This window comes from Musa acuminata, chromosome BXJ3-7, assembly GCF_036884655.1.
Source record: "Musa acuminata AAA Group cultivar baxijiao chromosome BXJ3-7, Cavendish_Baxijiao_AAA, whole genome shotgun sequence".
Taxonomy (NCBI): Eukaryota; Viridiplantae; Streptophyta; class Magnoliopsida; order Zingiberales; family Musaceae; genus Musa; species Musa acuminata.
In genome coordinates, this window is record NC_088355.1 from 33184683 (window position 1) to 33211741 (window position 27059).

Genomic DNA, 27059 nt, shown 5'->3' on the forward strand with positions numbered 1-27059 from the left:
TTGCATATGGAATAACTTTGTTCAAAAGCTGCTCATGAAGATGCAAGTAGAATTTGTCATAAGCACAATGCGACCCTTATAACGTAATTCTTTTGAGTCCCAATTGTAATGAGCCATGCAGCTTGGTGCTTCCTCCATTTTTTTTTTTTATCTTACTGGTCTCCGGATGTTCCTACCATTCCATCTTAATATCCTCAAGGAAGTCGCTGGTCGGAAGTGAAACAGTCGAAAATTTAGCTTACTCAGGTAGCTACGAAAGCGCATCTACAACAACATTCTCTTTCCCCTTTTTGTAAGTTATTTCATAATCAAATCCAAGTTTTGTTACCCATATTTACTGCTCAGGAGATGATATCTTTCGCTCCAAAAAGTACTTGAGGCTTTTATAGTCGATTTTAATTTGAAATCGTCGACCAATCAAGTAGGGTCTCCACCTCGTTGCTATGTGCATAATGGCAAGCATCTCCTTATCATATGTTGACTTATTTTGATGGGAGGGAGATAATGCCTTGCTAGTGTATGCGAGTGGTCGACCACTTTGCATGAGAATGGCTTCAATTTAGACTCCAGATGCGTCGACCTCAATAATGAAGGGTCGGCTGAAATATGGTAGTGCTAGCACCGGCGTCGTCGTCATGGCTACCTTAAGTTTGTCGAAGGCAGCTGAGGCTCTATCTGACAATTGGAAGACATCTTTTTTTAGTATGGAAGTAAGTGGTGCATTGATCTTTCCATAGTCTTTCACAATCTTGCGATAGTAACCTATTAAACCCAAAAAGTCATGTAGCAATTGGAAGAAATTTCGTTCAGAAAAGATTACAAATAGATAGGGTAAGGCAACAATATGCGACTGAAATTTTCTGTAGCACAGATTTTCAAGTGTATCAGATTAGACGTAAAAGATCAGTGGTTTATATTGAGATTTTTTCGACAAAACCAAAGGGAAATCTACTGTTAGGAAGTGTCAAAGCTATCATAAAAATTTCGTAGAGATTTGGATTGAAAAAACATAATATCAAGATCAAACAAATAGTGCTATACGATTGAAATTTTACAATACAGATTTTCAAGGATAGCAGATTAGACGTAAAAGATCAATGATTTATATTGAAATCTACTGTTAGGAAGTGTCAAAGATGTCATAAAAATTTTGTAGAAATTTGGATAGAAAAAAAACAATAGCAAGATCAAACAAATAGTGCTATGCGGTTGGAATTCTGCAATGTATCTTTCGTCGTAGAGATGAAAACTTTGTGACGAAAAGTTTATGTAGCAATATAGGAACAATTTTTTTAGGATTTTTGAATAAGGATAACTAAATTGCAGCAGTAGTAAGGTAGAAAACCAGAACCTGTTATAATTCACGGGGAGATCAAAGGATGATCCGCGGTGGTGGAGATGACGACAGAATTTGACGACGATCTTTTAAGCAATTGTGGGAATTGCTTTAGGCGGCTGTGGAGGGTTGATGGATGGCTATGGAAGGGCAGCGAGATGCTAAGAACGCTGCTCTGATACCAGGTGTTAGAACCCTTGCAGATTCTAAACTTTGGGTTGATCTCTTTAGGGGATCGGCCTCCTTGGAACTCTATAGGGGTTCCTCCCTCCAAGTTGCTGCTCAAAGGCTGTAGAAAAGATTCATCTATTGCATATGAAAAGAGGAGGAATACATGGCTATTTATAGCGCTTCTAAGCCCTAACTCCTAATATGACTCCTACTTCTAACCAACTCCTAATATGACTCCTACACAAGACTCATATTCCTTTACAACTCTTAATTTTTCTCTAAGAAACAACCTCCTAACCCTAGCCGACATTTTCACCTCTTTAATAGTGGTCGGCTTAGGTAGGTTTTAAATGAATATCCCTCTCAATTAGGACTCTCATAGCTAGAGTCCTAACACATTGACTCGAGCAAAGAGGAATAATTCATCATGCTCCTAATCATATCTATAAGAATACGATTTCGACTTTCAACAACACCATTTTGTTGTGGCACACTTGGTAAGGCATACTGAGCATAAATATCCCGTTGTACTAGAAATCTAACAAAAGGACTAATATTCTAACTGAATTCACATATCAACCATAAAATTCATTACCCCTATCAGATCTGACAATTTTAACTTTTCTGTCTAATTATCTCTCGACCTCGTTTATGTACACTTCAAAAGTGTCAACGATCTAAGACGTTTCATGTATTAGATAAACATAATCACATTTGGATAGGTTATATATAAATGTGATGAAATACTTTTTTTTTCACTAAAATAAGAAATATATATTGGTCCACAAATATAAGTATAAATAAATTCAAGGAGTTCTTTACTTTTTATGACATTTTCCTTTAAATGTTTAGTTTACTTTGCCTTAATGCAATCTATGCAAATATCAAAATCAGTGAAGTCTAAATCTTCCAAAATATTATCCTTCACTAATCTTTCAATTCTTTCATTGGAGATATGCCCCAATCATCTATGCCATAGTATAAAATATCTTTTATTATTGAAACTACGTTTCAATCCATCATTTGATTCCAAGGTCAAGAATGTTTTTGCAAACTCAAGATTCAAATTAATTCTGTATAAACTATCACATAAAATTCTGTATAAACCATCACATAAAATTCTAGTACCAACTTTTATTGAATCATAAAATATACTTAGTGCACTATTACAAAAAAAAAAAAAAAGCAATCTCTTAACTCATCAATTCTAGGTCGAGAAACTAAATTCTAGAAATAGTAAGAATATAACATGTGTCAACAAGATCCATCATATGACTTGTCTCTAGGCTTTGGCGATAAATCCCCATTGAAATCACTTTCACTTTGAGATAACTTTCCATAATAATGAATCTCATATTCTTTTGGTTTCTGGATTGAAAGAAATCCTCGCATATAATTAGTAACATGAGTTGAAGCACTATAATCAATCTATTAAATATTATAAGGAACTTATGTAATATTTGATTCGAAACATAGGTCGAGTTCGTACCTTTCTTTTTAAACTAAGTTTTACGTTTATTACAGTCCTTTTTCACATGTCCTTTCTTGCCGCAAAAGAAACACTTTACTATAATAGCTTTATTTTCATTAGTTTATTTAATATTTTCAAACCCGACAAATTTCTTTAATGGATGGTGCTTCAATTTTCTTTTTTTATTACCAACTCCTTGAGTATAGTCATGACATTATATAAACTTTCCTACTTTAATCTCAATTCTTTCTGAACACATATATTAGTTAACTCATTCAAGTCTCACTTATCTTTATTTGTATTGTAGTGAATCTTGAATGGGTCAAACTAAGAAGAAAGAGAATTAAGAATGAACTACACGAGAAAAGACTCATCAACATTCATGCCTTATGCTTTAAGTTTTACATCTTTATCAACCATATTGAAGGTGTGATCCTGAATTCCTCAAGTGCCATTATATTGAGTCGCAATCCGTTCTTTCATTAGTATGTCAGTTGATGACTTATTAGCATATTTAAATAAATCTTCAGTGACCTTTAAATATTCTCGTGTGCTAGTTACAATCGGTAATAAAATCTTTATGTTATTTCCAATCGTTATTCTTATGAATATTAAACTAAGTCTATCAGATCTTTCTCAAGCCTTCATTTCATTAACTTATTCTACAATACTTTCATTAAGTCTACAGGCTTTTCAACAAGCAATGCTAAATCAAAATCTAATACGTATAGTGTGAATTGCATATAGTCTAACCATTCTGAATAATTTGATTCAAAGAGTACAAAGACAATAGAAGCATGAGAATATATGGACGAAAGTACCACTACAAAATATAAAATAATATTAATGCTTTGAGTTTTCAAAATATAATGAACTATTGATATTATTTATATTTCACCTTTAGATAAAATATTGACATAGCTAATGTTCACTCAAGATCATCTATGGAGTACTGATATCATCCTTGTGGAATAATATTGCTACCTTCGAGTATACAATCCTAAATTACAAGCATATCCAAAACAGTATCATCACACCACATCGTATAATTATTTGAAATAAATTCTCCTTTGAGATTATCTAAATCTCCTATGTGCATCATTGTGAATATTATTTCCTTAACATCATTTAGGACTAGTTCCTTAATGTAATTTTATAAGTCATTGATCTAGCCCACTTTGGTGACTACAAGATCAATACAATAATTTAAAATATAATTTAAAATATCATATAAATGATAAGACTTTTATTGTAATTCACATCCCATAAGTCTATCATCCTAAACCACTTTAACAGTTACTGATCAGATAAAACTTAGAGAGATGAATTACAAATAATATTCATCAAATTTTTTAATCTAATTTATGTTAAAATAATTTAATAATAAAATAATAATTATAATAATTATTGAATATTAATCAGTAAAAGAAAAAACTTATATGAAAACTGTAATCATGATAACATATAAATCGAAGAGCCTTTATATCAAAGATAAATATCATTTTATAATTTTAAATATATATATATGAATAACCAAATAAATATCTACAAATAATAATTAAAATTTATTTACCACGTGCAATCAATAAATCATATGAAAAAACTATAAAAGAAACAATATATTTTTTTTTATTTTTACATAAAATGTTAAATTAAACCAATCAATTTTATTTAATTTGGATAAATATCAACCTAATTAAATAGGCCTATCAAAACCAAAAATTGATCAAAATTTAATCCTTTCTAAATTTGATCGAAACTAAATTCAATCAATCATTAGTTAAAATATAATCATGATCAAATTCAATTAAATTATATTGATCAATTTTATAATTGAAGATATAAATTAAAAATTCTTAATTTTATAAGGGTAAAATAATAAATTTATTGACAGGACATAAACTAGAATTATGGGATTGGTATTGAGTAGAATTATCAAAAGGATTAAAAAAATAAAAATCATAGCGATAAAGATGTAATTTTTCAAAACCCTAAGGGGCATATGTCGCCCTTACGCATGACCACCACCTCTACCCATGGGTGGGCACCACTAGTGTGGCCATTGCTTGCGGGCGATTATCGCTTGTACGATCGTCGCCTAAGTGTGACCTCTGCCCACGTGAGGTTGTCGCTTAAACGCGGTTGTCAGTTAAGTGCAACCTCTACCCACGCATGGTCATCGCTATGTGGTCATCGCGTGTGCGCACTGTCACTTGCGCATGGTTGCTGCGATGCGCCCAATGCATGACCCGCGACCGTCGCCAACGTGAATACTGCAATGCGCAATCAATCGCGACGTACGACTCATTGCTTGGTGACCACCCGCAATTGCTGTTGCTGCTGTGGTGCGCATGCGCTGCCTAGTGCAACTGCTGCCACCAACAGATCCGTCATAGCAACCGTACACCACATGGTTATTGTGACTACCATCGGCAACGGTGCAACAACGAAATTGCATAGCAACCGATTTCACGATCATCGAAGATCACATTATAAAGAATCTAACATCGTCCGCAAGCAGGCGACAAGACAAAGTAGATATGAATTTAGATCAACAAAATATACATATTATTTAAGCATCGTAAACAAAAATAATGAATCTAACATATTTGATCTTAAGAACCTAAGCTCTAATACCAATTGTAAGCATAAAATTTATAATATGCTAGATGTAACTCAAAAAAAATTTTATGCCAAGATTAAAATCAAATAACATTAGATCGAATTTACGATGCATCCTTCGACTCCAAATATTCCTGTTAATGATAGTTTAGGGAGGTTGAGAGAAAAATCATAATCTCTCAACTATGTCCTCTACGATATATCTTGTCTAATCCCTAAAAGTTCTGTTTATTTATAAGCAAGAGCAGAGAATCTAGAATAAGTTATTATGAAAATTCCTCCCATCAAAGATATCCCTTAAGAAGTCCTACTATAATATAGATTTCTATTGACTAATATCTATCATCAAATTTTAATTAGTTCTATTATAAATTTTATCCGATTATAGAGCCACATAATCTAACACTTCGCAACGATCCCGTGGATTGTGCACATCTTCACCCAACAAAAGAATTATGATAAAAGGACTACTATATTTGATGACAATTCACAACATATGCATACAAAACATAGTATCAACGTCAGTTCATACCTGCTGATTAAAACATCACAATGCAAAATAGCAGCAGAACTAATCAAATCATATACTAGTCTTGGTGGGTGCTAACCTTAAATATATAGTAGTCCTTAGTGGGAGCTTAACCTTCGTTTCCAGCCTGGTATTAACTTCACGAAGACCAGGACAAAACACACACACACACACACAATATATATATATATATATATATATATAAACCATTCCTGGTGCAACAATGCATCCACAAAGAGCAAAAAGAAGAATTTTAAGAATGGTTTCAGATCCCTACACTTGTAGAGCTTGGGTACAATTCTCTCTCAAGTCAATCAAATTTTAAAGAACAAGAATGAAATGCTTACAAATGTAAGGAGAACCAAAGGGTTAGCAAATGAATGTAGTTTAAACCTGTAAATGTTTTTCTTCACTCAGTAGTAGTTGCATAATCATAATCAGCCGGATTATCTTCAACTGGTATCAGGGAGTCTGGGGTATAATGTATCTGTAGTGGCATCATACAAACATATGAGAATCACATCTTTACTAGCATACAGGTTGCTTTATCATTATTAAAACAAATTGCTGGATATTAAATAAACAGTAGATATTGTACCAAAATAAGATCATATTTGATAAATAAAATAATATCAATTAACTGAACACAATTTATGATTTTATGACCAAAAATGGCATGGATTCTTGCACTTCTAGAGCTTTAGTAAACATGTCTATTGCCAAGATGTATTTACTTTGTGATTGTTCAGGGCATGGGGTGGGTTCTACTTCCAAATAGGACCAACCTACTTCCTGGCCAGTGGGCTCAGACCCCAAGGTGGCATTGCAGGACCCAGGTCTGTTTAGGATATTTGTTAGTTATGATATCACACCGATGGCTCTTTTCAGTTTTTCAAAAACCAGCTCAATGATTCGAATATTCTGGAACATTTCTCATTCTGTTCCTTAAAGAGTTATGCTCCAGAAATCATGTAGATGACATGATATACCACCAAACCTCACAGAAAGGTGAAAGAAAATATGGAAGAGAAATCCTTGAACAAAAGAAAACAACAATGAGTTGCTAAAATCATCTGACAGTAGACTAATGAAGTCAAGAAAGTAATTATTACAAATAGTCATTTTATACATGTAGCATTAATGAAAAACTTACAGTAATTCTCGAGGTATGTATTGGTTGAAAGAAAACCGAATAGCTACTATGCAAAAACAAAGTCATGATGCATTTTCACTATAAACTAGAAGTTGGAGAGAGATGCACACAGATTTGTTAAAAGCAAGGCTGATGACAAAATAGACATAGATGCATAGAAATGTAAAGGATTCTGAAAAGAAAGCCAGACAAGACAGTCATTTTTAGACGTTATTTGGTAACAATTACGTATATAACTGCTTTAGAACTATAGAAATAGTTTGTAGAAACTGATAGAATCTCCGCTGATAAAATTAGGTAAATGTCTTGGAAAAGATGAAATTACCAGGTATTATAGGAAGTTTTTCATAGATAAATGCTAAACTGATTATCAAATTTGAATATTAAAATCTTAAGAACTAAGGAAAAGCTCACAATAAGGAAGATGTAAAGATTTAAAAATATGAGAAAAAGTAGATATTTATAGTTGACAGCACCTATAATTGAATTGAAGCCAATAACATACTATGAACTTTGAAAGAGAGTGAATTAAAATATCTGGAAACCTGTATGGATTTGCCCCAAGAAAATTCAAAGATACCAATTTCCTTGCTAAAAATATGGAGTTAGAAAGAACAAGTTCTTATACACATGTTAATAAGAGTTCACAGAAAAAAGTCAAAATTGTTTACTCATTAGACAAATTGATAATCATAAAAAAAAATCAGTGACGAAAAAATTACTAAGAACTATGGAATCACTACAGAGTTGTACTGACTGTCAGCTTCTTGCTTTACCTCTTTGCACTAGCAATTCAAGTACTTAAAAAGGCAATTCATTATAAATTAAGATAATTAAAAATCTTACTAATGTGGTGAAAAGTTGATTGTCTATGTGCATGTGTCGTTTGATGAGATTGAAACAGGATAAATAAGAAGACAGTGGATATTATTATCTAGAGCCCCATAACTCCCAACCATGCCGAAGCGGGTACATGGAAGGTGGCAATTTCAGCTTATTCATTGTTTTGCTTGAGTGGTCCAAACTCCAAACACTACCTTTTAAATACCTGAACTATTTATGTTTTGGATATAAGGCCACAAACCAGTCAAATTATAAACTAAAAATACAAAAAGAAAAAGAGTGAACCATCCTTGATGAGAAATCGTACATGTTGGGAAGTATGGGCAGCATATTAAAAAATAGCCCACTGGCCTTTAGTAGATTAAGAGATATATGGTAGAATAACAGTGATAGCCTCTGAAGAGGATTAAACAGAAACACAATCAGGTGGTATAGATCATCTCTCAGATTAGACAAATGGGGTAAAATAAACGAGGCTGTGCAATGTGATGAAAGTTGACTTCACATAAGCTCTGAACAAAGGGAAAGGACAGAGCTTATCTGGGAAGCTGTGACAACAAACAAAGAGAACACAAAATCCTTCAATAATTATTATCATCTAAAATTTGATCTTCCAAGCCACGAAAAACTAGAATTGGATTTATTAGTGAAGATAGTTTATAAGTGTTCATGGACTAATCTTCCAAGGTTCAAATTTTAAACCATGTCAAGCGTTATGTGTTCACTATTCTTTCTGACTAAAAAAGTTGACCAGCTCTGACATGATATAAAATGTAGTAGCAAAATTCACTTGCAACACATGATTCTCTCTAAAGAATTGTACACTATAGTTGTAACCTACCTTAAACTTGGGAATTTCCTGGTGCAAGAACCACCACGGACCTGTTTTCCAATTTAATCTGCATAATTGAGGACAAAGATAAAGCATTATTTGGCCAATTATATAAATTTTCTTAAGGTGCAGAAAAGAGGACACATTTAACAGTGGAAAATGATGATAAATGGTCACATGATTTCAGGACCAAGGTGTGTCATACCGAATCGTACCGCCTGGTACGGGCGGTACATATCGGTCCGACAGGCCAACGGTACGTGGACCGCCCGCTACCGGTCCGACTGTAGCAGTGCACGTAGCACTGTAGCAGTACAGTGCACTGTTATATTAGCAGTACAGTGTACCAGTATACTGTAGCAATGAACTGTAGCAATACTACAGTGCTCGGTGCACCTGGGTGTACCGCTCTATCACGAATGGTCGTCGCGCACCCGCAACAACTCCGTTCAACGAACCGTTCGTCTCTCACACCCGCATGTACAGCTGCTTGACAGCATGTTTTCTCATGGTTTTGGGTCATTTTGCTTGTAAATATGTAAGTTCGAACAAGCTGCAGCGTTGCAAAGCGATCGCTCACCGAACCGAGCAAAACAGCCCCAAAACAGCCCAAAACGGCTCCGTTTTCGCGTGCCGCGGGAGGTGAGCGGAGTGCTGCCTCCGCTCACCAAAATCTCAGCCATCTTAGCACCCAGGAACCCCCCGGGTGGCACATGGCTGGATGGGGCTTCGGTTATATACCGGGCGTTGAACACTCTTTCGCAAGTTCGCACGTGACCTTTACGGGAACTTGGTTTTGCGCCCGGGACCAGGTGAGCGGCTGTTTGTGGGCTTGCAGCTGTTCGTTCATCCTTGAAAGCCTTGTTTTTCTCACTCTCCCTCTTTTCTCTTGTGCACACAAGGTGTTCGACGATTTGCTTGTAAAGCTTCCCTTTTCACGAGACTTCGGGACTTGTCTGTTGCTCGTTCTTTCGATCTAACTTTCTTTCTCTTTTACAGGTCCTTCGGGACCTGCGAGAGGTTACAAAGTGGCTGATCCTTGCGGAGCAAGATCGCAAGGGCGAAGCGCGACTTAGGCAACGCAAGCTAAGTTCGCGTCTTTACCACACGGGTGACTCGCGACTTAGGCAACGCAAGCTAAGTTCGAGTCTTTGGCCGCAAGGGTGCCTCACGCCTTAAGCAATTCCAGCTAAGGTCGTGACATTGTGGTATCAGAGCGGGCAAGCTCTTCGATCGAACAGCGAACGAACTTCGCAACTTCGCCATGGCAAAGCATCGTGGCGAATCAAGCAAGACGGGACAAGCCGGACCCTTGCCCCAAGCAGCCGCAGGTGGGCTGCATGTGCACACTCGCTCTCATGCTGTTGGAGCCGCTCAAGAGGAGCGCGGCAGCGAACAGGATGAGCGAGAAATTGGCAACTCCCCGCGAGCGGAGGAAGCGCAATCTAGTGCGCTAACTGGGAAAAAGAGTCATAAGGAGAGACTCACGACGGCGGAAACCCGCCTGGATGTTCTGGAAGCGAGCATGGAGGAACTCTACCATGGCCAACAAAGACTTGTTGGGGTAGAGAGCTCGCAAGAGGAAGCAGAGTCCAAGATCGACAAGGTCGAGGCCCTAGTCGACCGACTGTCCGATGACACCAAGGACTCCGTGCAGCACTTACAGGATGTTGTGGCGGAACTCACTGCAAAGGTGGCCATGCTCACAAGAACGCTAAATGCAGGAGGGGGCAACACCCGCGCTACACCGCCACAAAATTTGAGGGCACCTGAGCCCCATGGATATGGAGGGGCCAGAGATGCCAAGGAGCTCGAGAACTTTCTGTTCGACATGAAGCAATACTTCCGAGCTACGAGGCCCGATTCTGAAGATACCAAAGTTTCCATAGCAACAATGTATCTGAACGGAGATGCGAAACTTTGGTGGCGCACTCGTTGGGAAGAGATCCAACAAGGTCGGTGTCGAGTCGACACATAGGAAGACTTGAAGCGGGAGTTGAGAACTCAGTTCCTACCGGAGAACACAGAGTTCGTCGCAAGAAGGAAGTTGAGACAACTCCGCCAAAGTACCACCATCCGAGACTATGTGAAGCAGTTTTCTGCACTAATGCTGGACATACAAGACATGTCCGAGAAGGACAAGTTGTTCAGCTTCCTTGATGGTTTGAAACCATGGGCTCAACAGGAGCTGAATCGAAGGAATGTTACCGATGTAGTCGGGGCAATTGCAGCTGCAGAAAGGCTCACCGACTTTGTTTCCTCTGAAGACCCAGCGAGAAGGAAACAATCTTCAGGCAATCGCCCTCCAAAACATTCTCGAGGGAAGGAGCTCGGGGGCGAACAGAACAAGAAGAGCTCCCACAAAGGGCCAAACCCGAAAGGCAAGGCCTCAAAACCTGAAGGATGCTTCTTGTGCGGAGGACCGCACATGGTAAGGGAGTGCCCACAAAAACAGGCACTCAATGCATTGACGGCTTCCATCCACCCTCCCCGATCGGACAAGGGCAAAGTTGTCGCCCTTAGCTCAAGCAGTTCTGAATCCAGCAGCGACGATGAGGAGTCGCAAGGACCCCGAATGGGAGCAATGCGTTTGCTAAACGCTATGCGGGGTCAAGTGGGGGAGAACATGAAGACGAAGGCACAAAAAGCAGGAAGTAGCGAACTGATGTATGTGGACATCAAGCTAAATGGCCAAACGACCCGTGCAATGGTGGATACGGGCGCTACCCACAACTTCATAGCCGATCGCGAAGCACAGCGACTTGGGTTGACCTTGGAGAAGAGCCCAAGCCGAATGAAAGCGGTGAACTCGGAGGCCAGGCGAATCTCCGGGTTGGCGAAGGGTGTTCCTATCAAAATCGGGACTTGGAGCGGAAACACCAACATGATGGTTGTGCCACTGGACGACTTCCAAGTGATTCTTGGAATGGAATTTATGCACGCGGCGAAGTTGGTGCCGATGCCGTTCTTGAACTCCCTATGTATGATGGGAGGCGATGACCCCTGCGTGGTTCCCGTCTCTCGGAGAGGAACCAAGGAGCCCCAACATATTTCGGCATTACAATTGAAGAAAGGGGTGCGAAAGGGCGAACTGACATTCGTGGCTGCTATGAAGCTAGAGCCACTCAACGAAGAGGCCATTCAAGAACCTGCTGTGGTGGCGAACGTCCTGAAGGAGTTCAAAGACGTTATGCCACCCGAGTTACCGAAGACTCTTCCACCACGCAGAGGCGTGGATCACAGTATTGAGCTGGAGCCAGGAGTGAAGCCTTCAGCGAGACCACCCTACCGCATGCCCCCACCAGAGTTGGCAGAACTCAGAAAGCAGTTAGGTGAACTGCTAAGCGGTGGTCTCATCCGCAGCTCAAAAGCACCTTTCGGAGCTCCAGTTCTCTTCCAGAAGGAACAAGATGGGAGCCTCCGATTATGCGTCGACTACCGAGCCCTCAACAAAGTAACAGTGAAGAACAAGTATCCCATCTCGCTCATTGCGGACTTGTTCGATCAATTGGGCAAAGCGAAGTATTTCTCAAAACTCGACCTTCGGTCGAGATATTGGCAGGTGCGCATTGCTGAAGGCGACGAAGCAAAGACTACTTGTGTGACCAGATATGGAGCGTTTGAGTTCTTGGTGATGCCTTTTGGCTTAACCAACGCTCCGGCCACATTCTGTACTCTCATGAACCAGCTATTCAAGGAGTATTTGGATAAGTTCGTGGTCGTCTACTTGGACGATATCGTCGTCTACAGCCAAACGCTCGAGGAGCATGTCAAGCACCTTCGAACGATTTTCAAGGTTCTCAGGGAGAACACGTTGTTCGTAAAAAGGGAGAAATGCTACTTTGCTCAAACTGAGATCCTATTCTTGGGGCATCGAATCGGTGATGGCTCCATTCGGATGGACAAGTCGAAGGTGTAAGCAGTTGCGGAATGGCGAACTCCAAAGAAGGTGCCAGAGTTGAGATCCTTCCTTGGTTTCGTCAACTACTATCGACGCTTCATTGCCGGGTATTCGAAGCGGGCAACCCCACTGACGGAGTTGCTGAAGAAGGAGCAGCCTTGGAAGTGATCGGACAAATGTGAGATAGCATTCCAAGACCTGAAAGCTGCTGTCCTAGAAGAACCAGTGCTCAAATTGCCAAACTATGGAGAGCCCTTTGAAGTCCACACAGATGCTTCGGACTTCGCTATTGGAGGAGTACTCATGCAGGAAGGTCATCCGGTGGCCTACGAGAGCCGCAAACTCAACGAGACCGAGAGGCGGTATCCAGTGCATGAGAAGGAGATGACAGCAGTGATTCACTGTCTACGAGTTTGGCGACACTACCTTCTCGGGTCGCGATTTGTGCTGAGGACAGACAACATCGCCCTGAGTTATTTCCAAACTCAGAAGAAGCTCTCCCCAAAGCAAGCACGGTGGCAGGACTTCCTGGCTGAATTTGATATGGCAATGGAATACAAGCCCGGGAAGGCGAATGTCGTGGCCGATGCGCTGAGTCGGAAAGTGGAATGCGTGAATGCTGCACAACTGGAGGGCAGAGGCCAAGCAAGTCAATTACACTCCAACTTCCTTTCCCGAATCAGAAATGGACTGTATAGTGATCCCCAGGCAGTTATCCTGATGTAGCTCATCAAAGAAGGCAAGGCACGACGATTTTGGGTCCAGGAGGGACTTGTTTACACAAAAGGGAATAGGGTTTATGTTCCCCGAGTGGACAATTTAAGGCGTGAACTCTTAAAAGAGTGTCACGATTCCCTTTGGGCTGGACACCCCGGCATTCACAGAACGTTGGCTCTCGTGGAGAGGGCCTTCTACTGGCCAAAGATGGGGATTGATGTGGAGGAGTATGTTCGAACATGCCTTACTTGCCAACAAGACAAGGCGGAGCAGCAGAAGCCGGTGGGACTTTTGGAGCCGTTGCCCGTACCATAAAGGCCATGGGAGAGCATTTCCTTAGACTTCATATCAAGCTTGCCACCTGTAGGGGGACTTGGATCGATACTCGTGGTGGTCGATCGGTTTTCAAAGTATGCAACTTTCATTGCTGCTCCCCTACATTGTTCAGCTGAAGAGGCGGCCAGACTGATGATGAAGGGTGTAGTGAAGTATTGGGGAATCCCACACAATATCAATAGTGATCGTGATGCTCGGTTCCTGGGACGATTCTGGACCGAGCTATTTAAATTGTTGGGGTCAAAGTTATACTTCTCTACAAGCCTCCACCCCCAGACGGATGGCCAGACTGAAAGAATAAATTCGCTCTTGGAGCAGTATCTCCGGCACTACGTGAGTGCCAATCAACGAGATTGGGTGAAGCTGTTGGACATCGCCCAATTCTCCTACAACTTGCAACGGAGCTCTGCATCCAACAAGAGCCCCTTCGAAATTATCACAGGACAACAACCGTCGACTCCGCACACTATGGCAATTGGGTATACTGGGAGTAGTTCATCAGCCTATCATTTCGCAAAGGAGTGGCATCGAAATGCCGATATTGCGCGAGCTTACTTGGAGAAGGCGGCAAAACGGATGAAGAAGTGGGCAGACTTGGGAAGGCGACCACAAGAGTTCAAAGTTGGCGATTTGGTGTTAGTAAAGCTCCAACCAGCATCACTCCAATTCTTCAGGAACAAAGTTCACAAAGGATTGGTGCGTAAGTATGAAAGGCCCTTCCCAATTATCAGCAGAGTAGGTAATGTTTCTTACAAGTTGCAGCTGCCGGCGTGGTTCAAAATTCACAACGTTCTTCACGCCAGCAACCTGAAGGCCTACCATTCGGATCCGCAAGATGCTTCTCGAAGTGTTCCAACTCGGCTTCCTCCCATCACAGCCTCCTACGAGAAGCGAGTGGAAACCATTCTGGCGGATCGTAAGATAAAGCTACCCAACGGAGCGGAACAGACAGAGTACTTGGTGAAGTGGCGAAAGCTTCCCCGAACTGAAGCCAGTTGGGAGCCTGAAGACGCCCTGCGACATGAAGAAGAAGTCATCAACAACTACCAACAAGCGTCGACGAGGGCGTCGACAGTTTAAGTGGGGGAGAATGTCACGAACGGTCGTCGCGCACCCGCAACAACTCCGTTCAACGAACCGTTCGTCTCTCACACCCGCATGTACAGCTGCTTGACAGCATGTTTTCTCATGGTTTTGGGTCATTTTGCTTGTAAATATGTAAGTTCGAACAAGCTGCAGCGTTGCAAAGTGATCGCTCACCGAATCGAGCAAAACAGCCCCAAAACAGCCCAAAACGGCTCCGTTTTCGCGTGCCGCGGGAGGTGAGCGGAGTGCTGCCTCCGCTCACCAAAATGTCAGCCATCTCACCACCCAGGAACCCCCCGGGTGGCACATGGCTGGATGGGGCTTCGGTTATATACCGGGCGTTGAACACTCTTTCGCAAGTTCGCACGTGACCTTTACGGGAACTTGGTTTTGCGCCCGGGACCAGGTGAGCGGCTGTTTGTGGGCTTGCAGCTGTTCGTTCATCCTTGAAAGCCTTGTTTTTCTCCCTCTCCCTCTTTTCTCTTGTGCACACAAGGTGTTCGACGATTTGCTTGTAAAGCTTCCCTTTTCGCGAGACTTCGGGACTTGTCCGTTGCTCGTTCTTTCGATCTAACTTTCTTTCTCTTTTACAGGTCCTTCGGGACCTGCGAGAGGTTACAAAGTGGCTGATCCTTGCGGAGCAAGATCGCAAGGGCGAAGCGCGACTTAGGCAACGCAAGCTAAGTTCGCATCTTTGCCACACGGGTGACTCGCGACTTAGGCAACGCAAGCTAAGTTCGAGTCTTTGGCCGCAAGGGTGCCTCACGCCTTAGGCAATTCCAGCTAAGGTCGTGACAGCTCGGTACACCGTACCGTACCGGTACCGAGCTCAGGTCGAAATACCGGTACGGTATTGCGAATCTTGTTCAGGACAACTGTTCATCTTAAATCTTGAACAATAACTGCAAAGCTTTGGATGCTTGACCAAATGGATTAGTTTCATCCAGTAGTCGTGAGACATTAAAACATAAAGTGAGCATAGAATCTATTTACTGACACATATTTCGTAAATATAATCAAATTTAGTGTTACCAGTCTCACACTGAAAGCATTTGAGCAGTGGTATGACATGAAAACATAAATTATTGCCACAAACAATGTCTAAAGGGGCAGCCAAGGCAGAAGACTCCGACAAATGTGGGGTCCAAACTACCCTACAAGCAAAGGGGTTGTTTTGATGACTCAATATTTTTGGTCACTCAGGACGCAAAGACAAATCTCACCACAACAACAATGCACTCCCTTGAATGCTCTAGAAGCAATGACTATGATGAGCAAATGTTGTCACTAAAGAAAAATCAGTAAAAAGAAGGTAGATCAATCCTAGCTTTACACTTTGACATATGAAACATTTAGTATGATTGGCAACAGCAAAAAATTAGAATGCAACATGACATTTCGTGAAATCAAAACTTTCCATAGGTGTACACCTTGTAGAAGGTACTGCATGCAATCTACATACTTTTTACCAGCATGAGAGATTATTACAAAATAAAAAAAAGTTCAATCGGCAAAAAGGAAATGCATTCTATGCCGGGCCAAAGTCGCCACTGTCATATACAATTAAAAGGAGTAAACTTTCTTTAGAGCATAACGAATAGTTTTCTATTTAACATAAAACCAACCAAACGAGAAAAGATATTGTCAAGCAATGTCAGACTCATTAATTGGATAGTAAGGTTTCTTCACAAATATCATCATAAGTTTTTGTATAATTCTAGCTCTCTGAGTACAAGAATGTCGTATGGTAGCAAAAAGTGAAATGTGTGGTGATTCCCAGAGATAAAATAACTGCTACCTCTATCAGAAGAATGTCAAGTTCTATCCAACAACTATATGTTTCAAATTGTAAAACTACAGAGAATGTGTGAGGCAAGAAAAGCAATATCAAACCACTGAATTAGAACTACAGGATGATGCACCACAGAACTTGCATTTTCAGACCACATTCCCATGGAGGGTGTGGAAAGATCCAACTAGCTAACACAAAGTAGGCACAATATTGTTGGCATGTGTGGCATTTGCATGAGTACAAAATTACAGTCAGGTGGGTGTGTGGGTGTGTGTGTGTGTGTGTGTGTGAGAAAGAAAGAGAGAGAGAGAGGCCTGCAACGAACATACAAATAAAAGAAGATTTTAGCATCCATACAAAATTTGTTATGACGATTAGCCTGATGGAATAATTGACCTATTAATTTCGTTGAGCCAAACCACTGATCAAAATACCTAAACTAAAGTTAAAAGTAGTGCACCCATCAAACTCTTATAAGAGAATCTTAATTTTAGCCCACTTATGATGTGGGACTAATTAAGCGTAGTATAGTCAAGATCAAACCCTAGCATGATGCATGTGAAGCACAGCTCAATGGTAGCTCTAATCCGACCTATTAATTTCGTTGAGCCCAAATCACTAGCCAAAATGCCTAAGCTAAAATTAAGTACACTCATTAGACCCTTAGGTCAATCTTAATCTTAGCCCATTTCTAATGTAAGACTAATCAGGATGTTACATTTGGAGTGAAGGCTGGAGCTCATAAGTTAAAGCCCTACAGCATAACTGTTTTCCTATCAGCAAGATTAAGCAACCTGACCAAACAATTTAATAGCAGTTTTACATTAAAACTTCCTCATAAATGAGCAGCTGTCATATCATATTTTCAGTCACATATTAAGCAACAGATCTATAGCAGACCTTGAAACTAAAATCATGTGAAGATGAAAAATGACAGCCAAATCAACACTGACAAAATTTTTTACCTAAAAAATCCTGCCATCATCCGCAAGCCCATGAAAAGGGTCAAGCCAGACCAAACTCCTGCAAGTCCAAATACAGATGGAGCAAACAACAAAAATGCAGAAGACATAGCCCCAACCACCATCTGCAAAAAAAATAACGTCGATTTTAAAAATGAGCATAAGCTGAAACCACATTTGATGCCAACATCTCGAAAAATGCATCATACCATTGACCACGCGGAATATGCAAAATCGGAAACACCATAATGGAGGCCATCAAAGATAAATGCAAGAGCATTGACGGGTTGAGTCACACTGACAAACTTAAATCAATTGAAAAAAATTAACACAGACACATAGAGATAAGCATACTCCATTCTGCTATCACATTCGTACCAATGCACCAGTCCTAACAATCTGTAGCACTCCAGCATCTTTGGTGAATAGTTCCGCAAGATTACCAAATGATGCACCTAGGACTATTGTTAATGCTATGCCGGTAAATAGCCCTGCCTGGTTGGAAAAATATATAGTTAAAATTCTTTTACCACAAACAAGAAAAAATCCAATAGTTCATAAAGAAAGTATAGTTGCAAACTGTCTTGCTACAGTGACATAAATTGATCAAATTTTGGCAAATACAATGGTAGTGTTAATTACATTTCAAGTTAAAATAAGAACCTCATGATCAACGAAATAAATAATTAATTACCTTTAAGACATAGTATGTAACTTGTTTCACTCTGTCATAGTCACATTTTGCAGAAGAGCTGGCAATCAATGCCTAGCAATGAACAAGAAAACCAAAGAAAATAGAATAAGTAATATTCAGTAATGCATACAGATACAAATAAGAGTTAAAATTTGTAATTTAGAGAAAACAAATGTAAAAATGATAAACCATCCATGTTAAAGGAACATAGAGATTACAGAAAACACATTAAGCAATCCTAAGAGTATATCTATTGTTTTCTTCTACACAATCACATACCACCAAATACATTTGTTTGTCTCTGCAAGAGAGAGCATCGAAGGGGCTGACTCGTAGCCTATGCACAAAACAAGGTAACTGCAAGCTTTATCACCCAATTTTGCAATTAAAAAAAGGAAATTCCAAATATGCTACAACAAAAAAACAAGCTAACAAAAAGCCAGCAGGTGTGAGGTAAAGAGCATCTGATATCGTCACAAGTGATCAATCAAGGAACATAATTATGATTTCTGTTTTATTTATTACATTTGAAATTGGAAAAATGAAGAGCACACCACATGCACTTATCAACTTCCAGTCCTGTTGTAGCACATAGAGACCCTATTTTTTTTATAAAAAAAAGTACACCCCACCCATCTATTCAGAAAAGGTAATGTCCACTTATATGTGAATAGAAATATGAGATTTCTGGTTTTCACTTTGTCAGCACCCTAGCTCAAGCAGGCTAAGTGATCTAACTAGATATCTAGTTTTTCAAGAGGTTTGCATGAAGATATTTGTACACTTGCACATAAAAAAAGTATGTTGGTCATACTCCTATTTCAAGCATCTCTTCTGTGGCAACCAGTCTCATGTATATCTCCTGTAATATTAGTGATCAGTATAATATGTTGTTTGCCACTATGTAGTATGTAGGTTATGATTAACATTTAACACCCTAACAACAGAGATGCTTTAGTATCAGTCTATAAGTATCCATTTTGGAAGTTGGAGGTTATTCATCATATAGACTGCCTCCTTGATGCATCTTATCCTGGCTTATACTGGATTTTCTAATGACATGCTGATTATGTCCCCAAATCCCTACTGCTTAGTTAGCATTAATTTACCAGACTACTACTAGCTAGGATGCAACAATGTAAATGGCTTTCTTCCCTTTTCCATAATTGTCAACATCATGGTAGTCAACAAACAACACCATCCTTTGAACCAATCAAGACAGAACTTGACTTAACTCTAATTAGCATGTTGTTGTTCTTCATTCAACCCTGTGAAGCAATTGAAAATGTAACTTGTCTTTCAAAACACCCCTAGCACAAAAACCAGCACCTGCTATTTTGCAAATTGATCCACTATATTGCAGGAAGTTGCCCATCGTATACAGACAATCATCTAAATTATGTACTCATCATTCTTTAAGTAGTTGCAAAATTAGTCTAGCATTACGGTCATCCCCTGTAACTCAGTTGCCAAACAAATCCTTACTCTGCCTCATGGTGCAACAAAATAATAATTGCACAATCATTGAATATCCACTCACACCAGCACAAATTGAATTCTCATCTGATGAATAGTCCAATCTATCATTTTCTAGCTAGGCATACAGTTAAAATTCTGATCTGATGCATTCAGATGTAAACTAGATAATTCTTTTTTAGGCTAAAGGAAAAGGGTCATATTGCTGTATTGATGTGCACAAAACAAGGGTTGGTCAGGAGATGACATGTTTAAAATATTAACTGAAAGAATGAAATGACAATTGAATTCACTGAGCAGCATACCTGAGCAGAAACAGCCAATGCATCTGAAAGTAGAGATACAGCCAACCATACTTGCAAACATATTTGATGAGCCGCCATTGCTAAAGGCCCTTGTCTAGCAGCCATTGATGTGCCAAGGGTCATAGTGATCAGGACAGAAAGTGTTCTTCCAAGGAGAAATCCCCCTGAGTAAAATTTAAAATAATCTTTTAAGAATTTCACATTGTTTCTGAGACATTCAACTACCTAAGATGGTCCTGTGAAGAATATTTTCATCTCCAATCTAAATTACAATCCTAGTCTCCAACATATATTACTTCTGTTCCAATCTTAACTGCAAGAAAGATGAGAAACATCTGCCACTAAAATAAGTACAAAAGATTAAAGAGACAAATGGCTACAGAAAAAAGTTCTCAAGCTATCCAAATTAATAAAACAAACTAAGATCCTAAACCTAGATAGACACTCAACATATGCAGTTCTTTGATCACCTAAACCTTAATTCCCTAATGAAATTACTGCATAGAAGGTTTTAAGCAATTTAAAGTAGTCAAAGGGACCTAAGATCTTAAAGCTAGATATAAGTTCAAATATATAACCAGTAATTTGATCAATGAGAAAACGCTCTCCTCCATATTGACTGTACATCTCTTCCTAACAGGGATGAACTTTTGACACAAATTCAGAAGCACAACCTAACCTTACTTGAAATGTCTTTTTTTGATGAGTGGCCTTGTCCTCAAGTTACACCCTGGTCATCAAAATTTGGCCCAAAAATAAATTGTTGCAACACAGTCTTTAGATCCAGACTCAGCGGTCAAATTTAATCCATTACAAGTATGAGAGAAGAAAAGAAGATATGCAAGGAGCTCCAAAGTCGGGATCTTCAGCTTTCAGAATTCTTTGGTTTTAAGCAAGGATTTTAATTTCGAATGATACGCGGACCGGTACGCGGACCACTCGCTACCGTCAATTAGGGATGTTTCCGCCGCGTTAGCATCCGAAATCGGTTGATGACGATCTCCGTCACCACCCGCTACAGGTGGTATTAGCTAAAAGAAGAAGGATAAGAAAGGGGAGAACCTGAAGATCCGATACCGCTCTCTCTCGACAATCCCGATCTGTCGTCGCCCTCCCTCGTCGGACGCCGCAGATGAGATGTTGCCTCCTCCTCGTCTGAGGTGATGAGGCCTCGGCGTTGTCGACGATTTCTCCTCATCCACACAGGGAAAAGAAGCCTTGGCAACGTCACAGGGAGAAGAAACCGAGCGTCGTCGGGAGAAGGAAACCTCGGTTTCTTCTCCCCATGCTATCACGAACGGTCGTCGCGCACCCGCAACAACTTCGTTCAATGAACCGTTTGTCGCTTTTGCATACTTGTACAGAGACATGACAGCATGTTTTGTCTTGGTTTTGTGTGTTTTTGCTTGGAAAATGTAAGCAACAACAGTTCGCAGCGCTGTAGTGCGACCGCTCACCGCGCTAGGCCAAACTGCCATAAAATGGCTCCGTTTTCACATGCCACGACTTGTTTTCTACTAACCGCAATTGCATGCAAAACGTCAACCATCTCAATACCCTAGAACCCCCCAGGTGGCATAGGGCTGGATGGAGCTTCGGTATATTGTCGGGCGTTGAACGATTTTCACAAGTTCGCACGTTAACTTGACGGGAACTTGCCTTCGTGCCCGGCACCGGATAAGCAGTTGTTTGTAGACGTGCAACTATTCGTTCTACCTTCTAAAGTCCTTGAGTGCTCGTTGAATTGCTTATAAAGCTTCCCTCTTCGCGAGACGTCAGGACTTGTCTATCGTTTGTTTTCAATCTAATCAACTTTCTGTTTTACAGGTCCTTCGGGACTTGTACGAGGTTGCAAGTAGGTTGACCCTTTGCGAATGCATATGTCGCAAGGGCACCTCATGACTTAGGCAATCCCAGCTAAATCCGAGGAGTTGGCGCAAGAGTGCTTCACTACTTAGGCAACTTCAGCTAAGTCCGTGACTTTGCCACAACGGTGCCTCACGATTTAGGTAATTCTAGCTAAGTCCGTGACATTGTGGTATCAGAACGAGCAAGCAATTCGAGCAAGCAGCGAAAAATCTTCGCAATCTCGCCATGGCAAAGCATCGTGGCGAATCGAGCAAGGCGGGGCAAGCCAGACCATTGCCCCAAGCAATCGTAGGTGGGCTGCAAGTGCAAACTCGCTCTCATGCTGGTGGAGCCGCTCTTGAGGATCATGGCAACGAACATGATGAGCGAGAAGTTGTCTACTCTCCGCGAACGGAAGAGGCGCAATTTGGAGCGCCAACAGCGAAAAAGAGCCATAAGGAGAGACTCACGGCATCGGAAACCCTCCTATATGTTCTTAAAGCGAGCTTGGAGGAACTCTACCAAGGCCAACGAAGGCTTCTTGGGGTAGAGAGCTCGTAAGAAGAAGTTGAATCCCGAATCGACAATGTTGAGGCCCTAGTCGATCGACTGACGGACGATACCAAAGACTCTGTGCAACATTTGCATGAAGTCATGACGAAACTCACTTCCAGAGTAACAACGCTCACAAGGGCACTAAATGCGAGAGGGAGCAACACCCGTGTTGTGCCGCCACAAAACTTGAGGGCACCTGAGCCTCTTTGCTATAGAGGTGCTACGGACACAAACGAGCTCGACAATTTCTTGTTTGATATGGAACAGCACTTTCGAGCTACAAGGCTCGTTCTGAAGATACCAAAGTTTCAATAGCAACCATGTATTTAAATGGGGATGCAAAACTTTGGTGGCGAACCCGTTAGGAGGAGATCCAACAAGGTCAGTGTCAAGTAGACACATGGGAGGACTTGAAGCGGGAGTTGAGGACAGAGTTCCTACCCGAGAACACAAAGTTCGTCACAAGGAGGAAGCTGAGACAACTCCGCCAAAGTACTTCCATTCGAGACTACGTGAAGCAATTTTCTGCACTAATGCTAGACATCCAGGACATGTCCAAGAAGGATAAGAAGCTATTCAGTTTCTTCGATGGTTTGAAGCCATGGGCACAATAAGAACTGCATCGAAGGAATGTCACCGATGTGATTGGGGCAATTGCGACCGCAGAAAGGCTCACCGACTTTGTTTCCTCATAGGACTTAGGAAAAAGGAAACAATCTTCAGGAAATCGCCCTCCAAAATATTCTCGAGGGAAGGAGCCCGGGGGCGATCAAAGAAAGAAGAGTTCCTACAAAGGGCCAAGCTCAAAAGGCAAGGCCCCAAAACCTGGCAGATGCTTCTTGTGCAGAGGACTACACATAGTGAGGGAGTGTCCACAAAAACAAGCACTCAATGCCTTAACAGCTTCAATCCACGGCACCAAATCAAACAAGGGCAAGGTCGTCGCTTTTAGTTCGAGTAGTTCAGAATCCAACAGTGACGATAAAGAGTCACAAGGACCCCGGATGAGGAGTCGCAAGACCCCGGATGGGAGCAATGCGTTTGTTGAATGCTTTGTGGGGTCAAGTGGGAGAGAAAACGAAAACAAAGTCACATAAAGCAAGGAGTAATGAGTTGATGTATATAGGCATTAAGCTCAATGGCCAAACAACCCATGCAATGGAGGACATGGGCGCTACCCACAACTTTATTGTCGATTGAGAAGTAAAGCCACTGGATGACTTCCAAGTGATTCTCGGAATGGAGTTCATGCACGCGGCGAAATTAATGCCAATGTCGTTCCTGAACTCCTTATGTCTGATGGGAGGCGATGACCCCTATGTGGTTCCCATCTCTCGGAGTGGAACCAAAGACCCCCAACAAATATCGACATTATAACTAAAGAAAAGGGTACGAACAGGCGAATTAACATTCGTGGCTACTGTGAAGATAGAACCACTCGACGGGGAGGTCATTCATGAACCTACTGTGGTGGCAAACGTTCTAAAGGAGTTCACAGATGTTATGCCATCCAAGTTACCAAAAACTCTGCCACCACATAGGATCATCATATCAAGCTGGAGCCAAGAGTGAAGCCTCCAGCGAGACCACCCTACCGCATGTCCCCCCTCCCAGAATTGGCAGAGTTCAAAAAGCAGTTAGATGAACTAGTAAGCGGTGATCTCATCCACAGTTCTAAAGCACCATTTGGAGCTCCAGTTCTCTTCTAAAAGAAACAAGATGGGAGCCTCCGACTATGTGTCAACTATCGAGCCCTCAACAAGGTGTTGGTGAAGAACAAGTATCTCATCCCGCTCATCACAGACTTGTTCGACCAACTGGGCAAAGCAAAGTACTTCTTCAAACTCGACCTTCGGTCGGGGTACTCGCAAGTGCGCATTGCTGAAGGCAACGAAACGAAAACTACTTGCATGACTAGGTACGAAGCGTTTGAGTTCTCGGTGATGTCTTTTGGCTTAACCAATGCTCCGACCACATTCTGCACTCTTATGAACCAACTATTCAAGGAGTATCTGGATAAGTTTGTCGTCATCTACTTGGACGATATCGTCGTCTACAGCCGAACGCTCGAGGAGCATGTCGAGCACCTTCATACAATTTTCAAGGTTCTCAGGGAGAACACTTTGTTCGTGAAAAGGAAGAAGTGCTACTTTGCTCAAACGAAGATCTTACTCTTGGGGCATCGAATCGGTGATGGTTCCATTCGGATGGACTAATCAAAGGTGCAAGTTGTTGCGGAATGGCAAACTCCAAAAGAATGTGCCGAAGCTGAGATCTTTCCTTGGTTTCATCAACTACTACCAACGCTTCATAGTTGGGTATTCGAAGCGCACAACTCCATTGGGGGAGTTGCTGAAGGAGCAACCTTGGAGATGGTCTGACAAATGTGAAGCTACATTCCAAGATCTAAAGGCTGTTGTGTTGAAAGAACCAGTGCTTAAATTGCGAGACTATGGGGAGCCCTTCAAAGCCCATAAAAATGCTTCGGATTTTGCTATTGCAGTACTCATGCAGGAGGGTCACCCGGTGGCCTACGAGAGCCGCAAGCTCAACAAGACCGAGCGGCAGTATCTGGTGCACGAGAAGGAGATGATAGCGATGGTTCACTGTCTACGAGTTTGGCGACACTATCTTCTCGGATTGCGATTTGTGCTGAGAACAGACAACATCACTTTGAGTTACTTCCAAACTAAAAAAAAACTCTCCCCGAAGCAAGCACGATGGCAGGACTTCCTAGCCGAATTTGAAATGACAATGGAGTACAAGCCCGAAAGAGCAAATGTCGTGGTCGATGCGCTGAGCCGGAAAGTGGAGTGGGTGAATGCCATGCAACTGGAAGGCGAAGGTCAAGCAAGTCAGATGCACTCCAACTTCCTTTCAAGACTCAGGGATAGACTATACAGTGATCCCCAGGCAGTAACCCTGATGCAACTAATCAAAGAAGGCAAGGCACGATGATTTTGGATTCATGAGAGACTCGTCTACACCAAAGGGAATAGGGTTTATGTTCCTCGAGTGGATAATTTGAGGCGTGAACTCCTGAGAGAGTGTCACGATTCCCTTTGGGCAGGACATCCGGGCATTCATCGAACATTGGCTCTCGTGGAGAGTGCCTTCTACTGGCCGAAGATGGGGACTAATGTGAAGGAATATGTTCGAACGTGCCTTACTTGTCAACAAGATAAGGTGGAGCAACGGAAGCTAGTAGAACTTTTGGAGCTGTTGTCCGTACCAAAAAGGTCGTGGGAGAGCATTTCCTTAGACTTCATATTAAACTTGCCAGCGGTAGGGGGACTTAGATCGATACTTGTGTTGGTCGATCGATTTTCAAAGTATGCAACTTTCATTGCTGCACCTCTACACTGTTTAGCAGAAGAGGCGGCCAAGCTGATGATAAAGAATATGGTGAATTATTGGGGAGTCCTACACAATATCATCAATGATAGAGACACTCGGTTCCTAGGACGATTCTGGACCGAGCTACTCAAATTGTTGGGATCTAAGTTATACTTCTCCACAAACCTCCACCCACAGACGGATGGCCAAATCGAAAGGATAAACTCGCTCATTGAGCAATATCTTCGGCACTACGTGAGTACCAACCAACGAGATTGGGTGAAGTTGTTAGACATAGCCCAATTCTCCTATAACTTGCAGCGGAGCTCTACATCTAACAAGAGCCCCTTCGAGATCATTACAGGACAACAGTCGTTGACTCCTCACACGTTGGCTATCGGGTATACTGGGAGTAATCCGTCAGCATATCACTTTACAAAAGAATGGCACCAAAATACAGATATTGAGCGACCTTACTCGGAGAAGGCAACAAAAAAGATGATGAAATGGATAGACTTGGGAAGGCGACTACAAGAGTTCAAAGTCGGCGATTTAGTATTGGTGAAGCTCCAACCAACATCACTCCAATTCTTTAGGCACAAAGTACATAAAGGATTGGTGCGCAAGTATGAAGGGTCGTTCCCAATTATCAGTGGGGTGGGCAACGTCTCCTATAAGTTGCAACCACCAGCGTGGCTCAAAAATCTACAATGTTTTTCACGCTAGCAACTTGAAAGCCTACCATTCAGATCCGCAAGATGATTCCCGAAGTGTTCCAACTCGACTATCCCCTACCAGAGCCTCCTACGAGAAGCGAGTTGAAACCATTTTAGCGGATCGCAAGATAAAGCTACCCAATGGAGCTAAGCAGATCGAGTACTTGGTGAAGTGGCGAAAGCTTCCCCGAACTGAAGCCAGTTGAGAACCCTAAGATGCCCTACGGCATGAAGAAGCAGTCGTCAACAACTACCAACAAGCGTCAACGAGGAAGTCGACAGTTTAAGTGGGGGAGAATGTTACAAACAGTCGTCACGCACCCGCAATAACTTCGTTCAACGAACCGTCCGTCGCTTTTGCATGCTTGTACAGAGACA

General features: G+C 41.5%; 1 protein-coding gene across 4 annotated transcripts in view; it reads right to left on the reverse strand.

The window, feature by feature from the left end:
• Nucleotides 1–6361: 6361 nt before the first annotated feature.
• The window catches only part of LOC135581065 (protein DETOXIFICATION 45, chloroplastic-like), a 46468-nt gene continuing 25770 nt past the window's right edge, over nucleotides 6362–27059 (reverse strand). For all 4 annotated transcript variants that reach the window (XM_065161265.1, XM_065161262.1, XM_065161263.1 and 1 more), the window contains 7 exons: nucleotides 20227–20390; nucleotides 18446–18517; nucleotides 18130–18246; nucleotides 17961–18056; nucleotides 17755–17876; nucleotides 8967–9024; nucleotides 6362–6616 (listed from right to left, as the gene is read on the reverse strand). In XM_065161265.1, coding sequence (XP_065017337.1) covers nucleotides 6539–6616; nucleotides 8967–9024; nucleotides 17755–17876; nucleotides 17961–18056; nucleotides 18130–18246; nucleotides 18446–18517; nucleotides 20227–20390 — 707 coding nt within the window. In that variant the 3' untranslated portion in view covers nucleotides 6362–6538. The remainder of the gene's footprint in view (nucleotides 6617–8966; nucleotides 9025–17754; nucleotides 17877–17960; nucleotides 18057–18129; nucleotides 18247–18445; nucleotides 18518–20226; nucleotides 20391–27059) is intronic.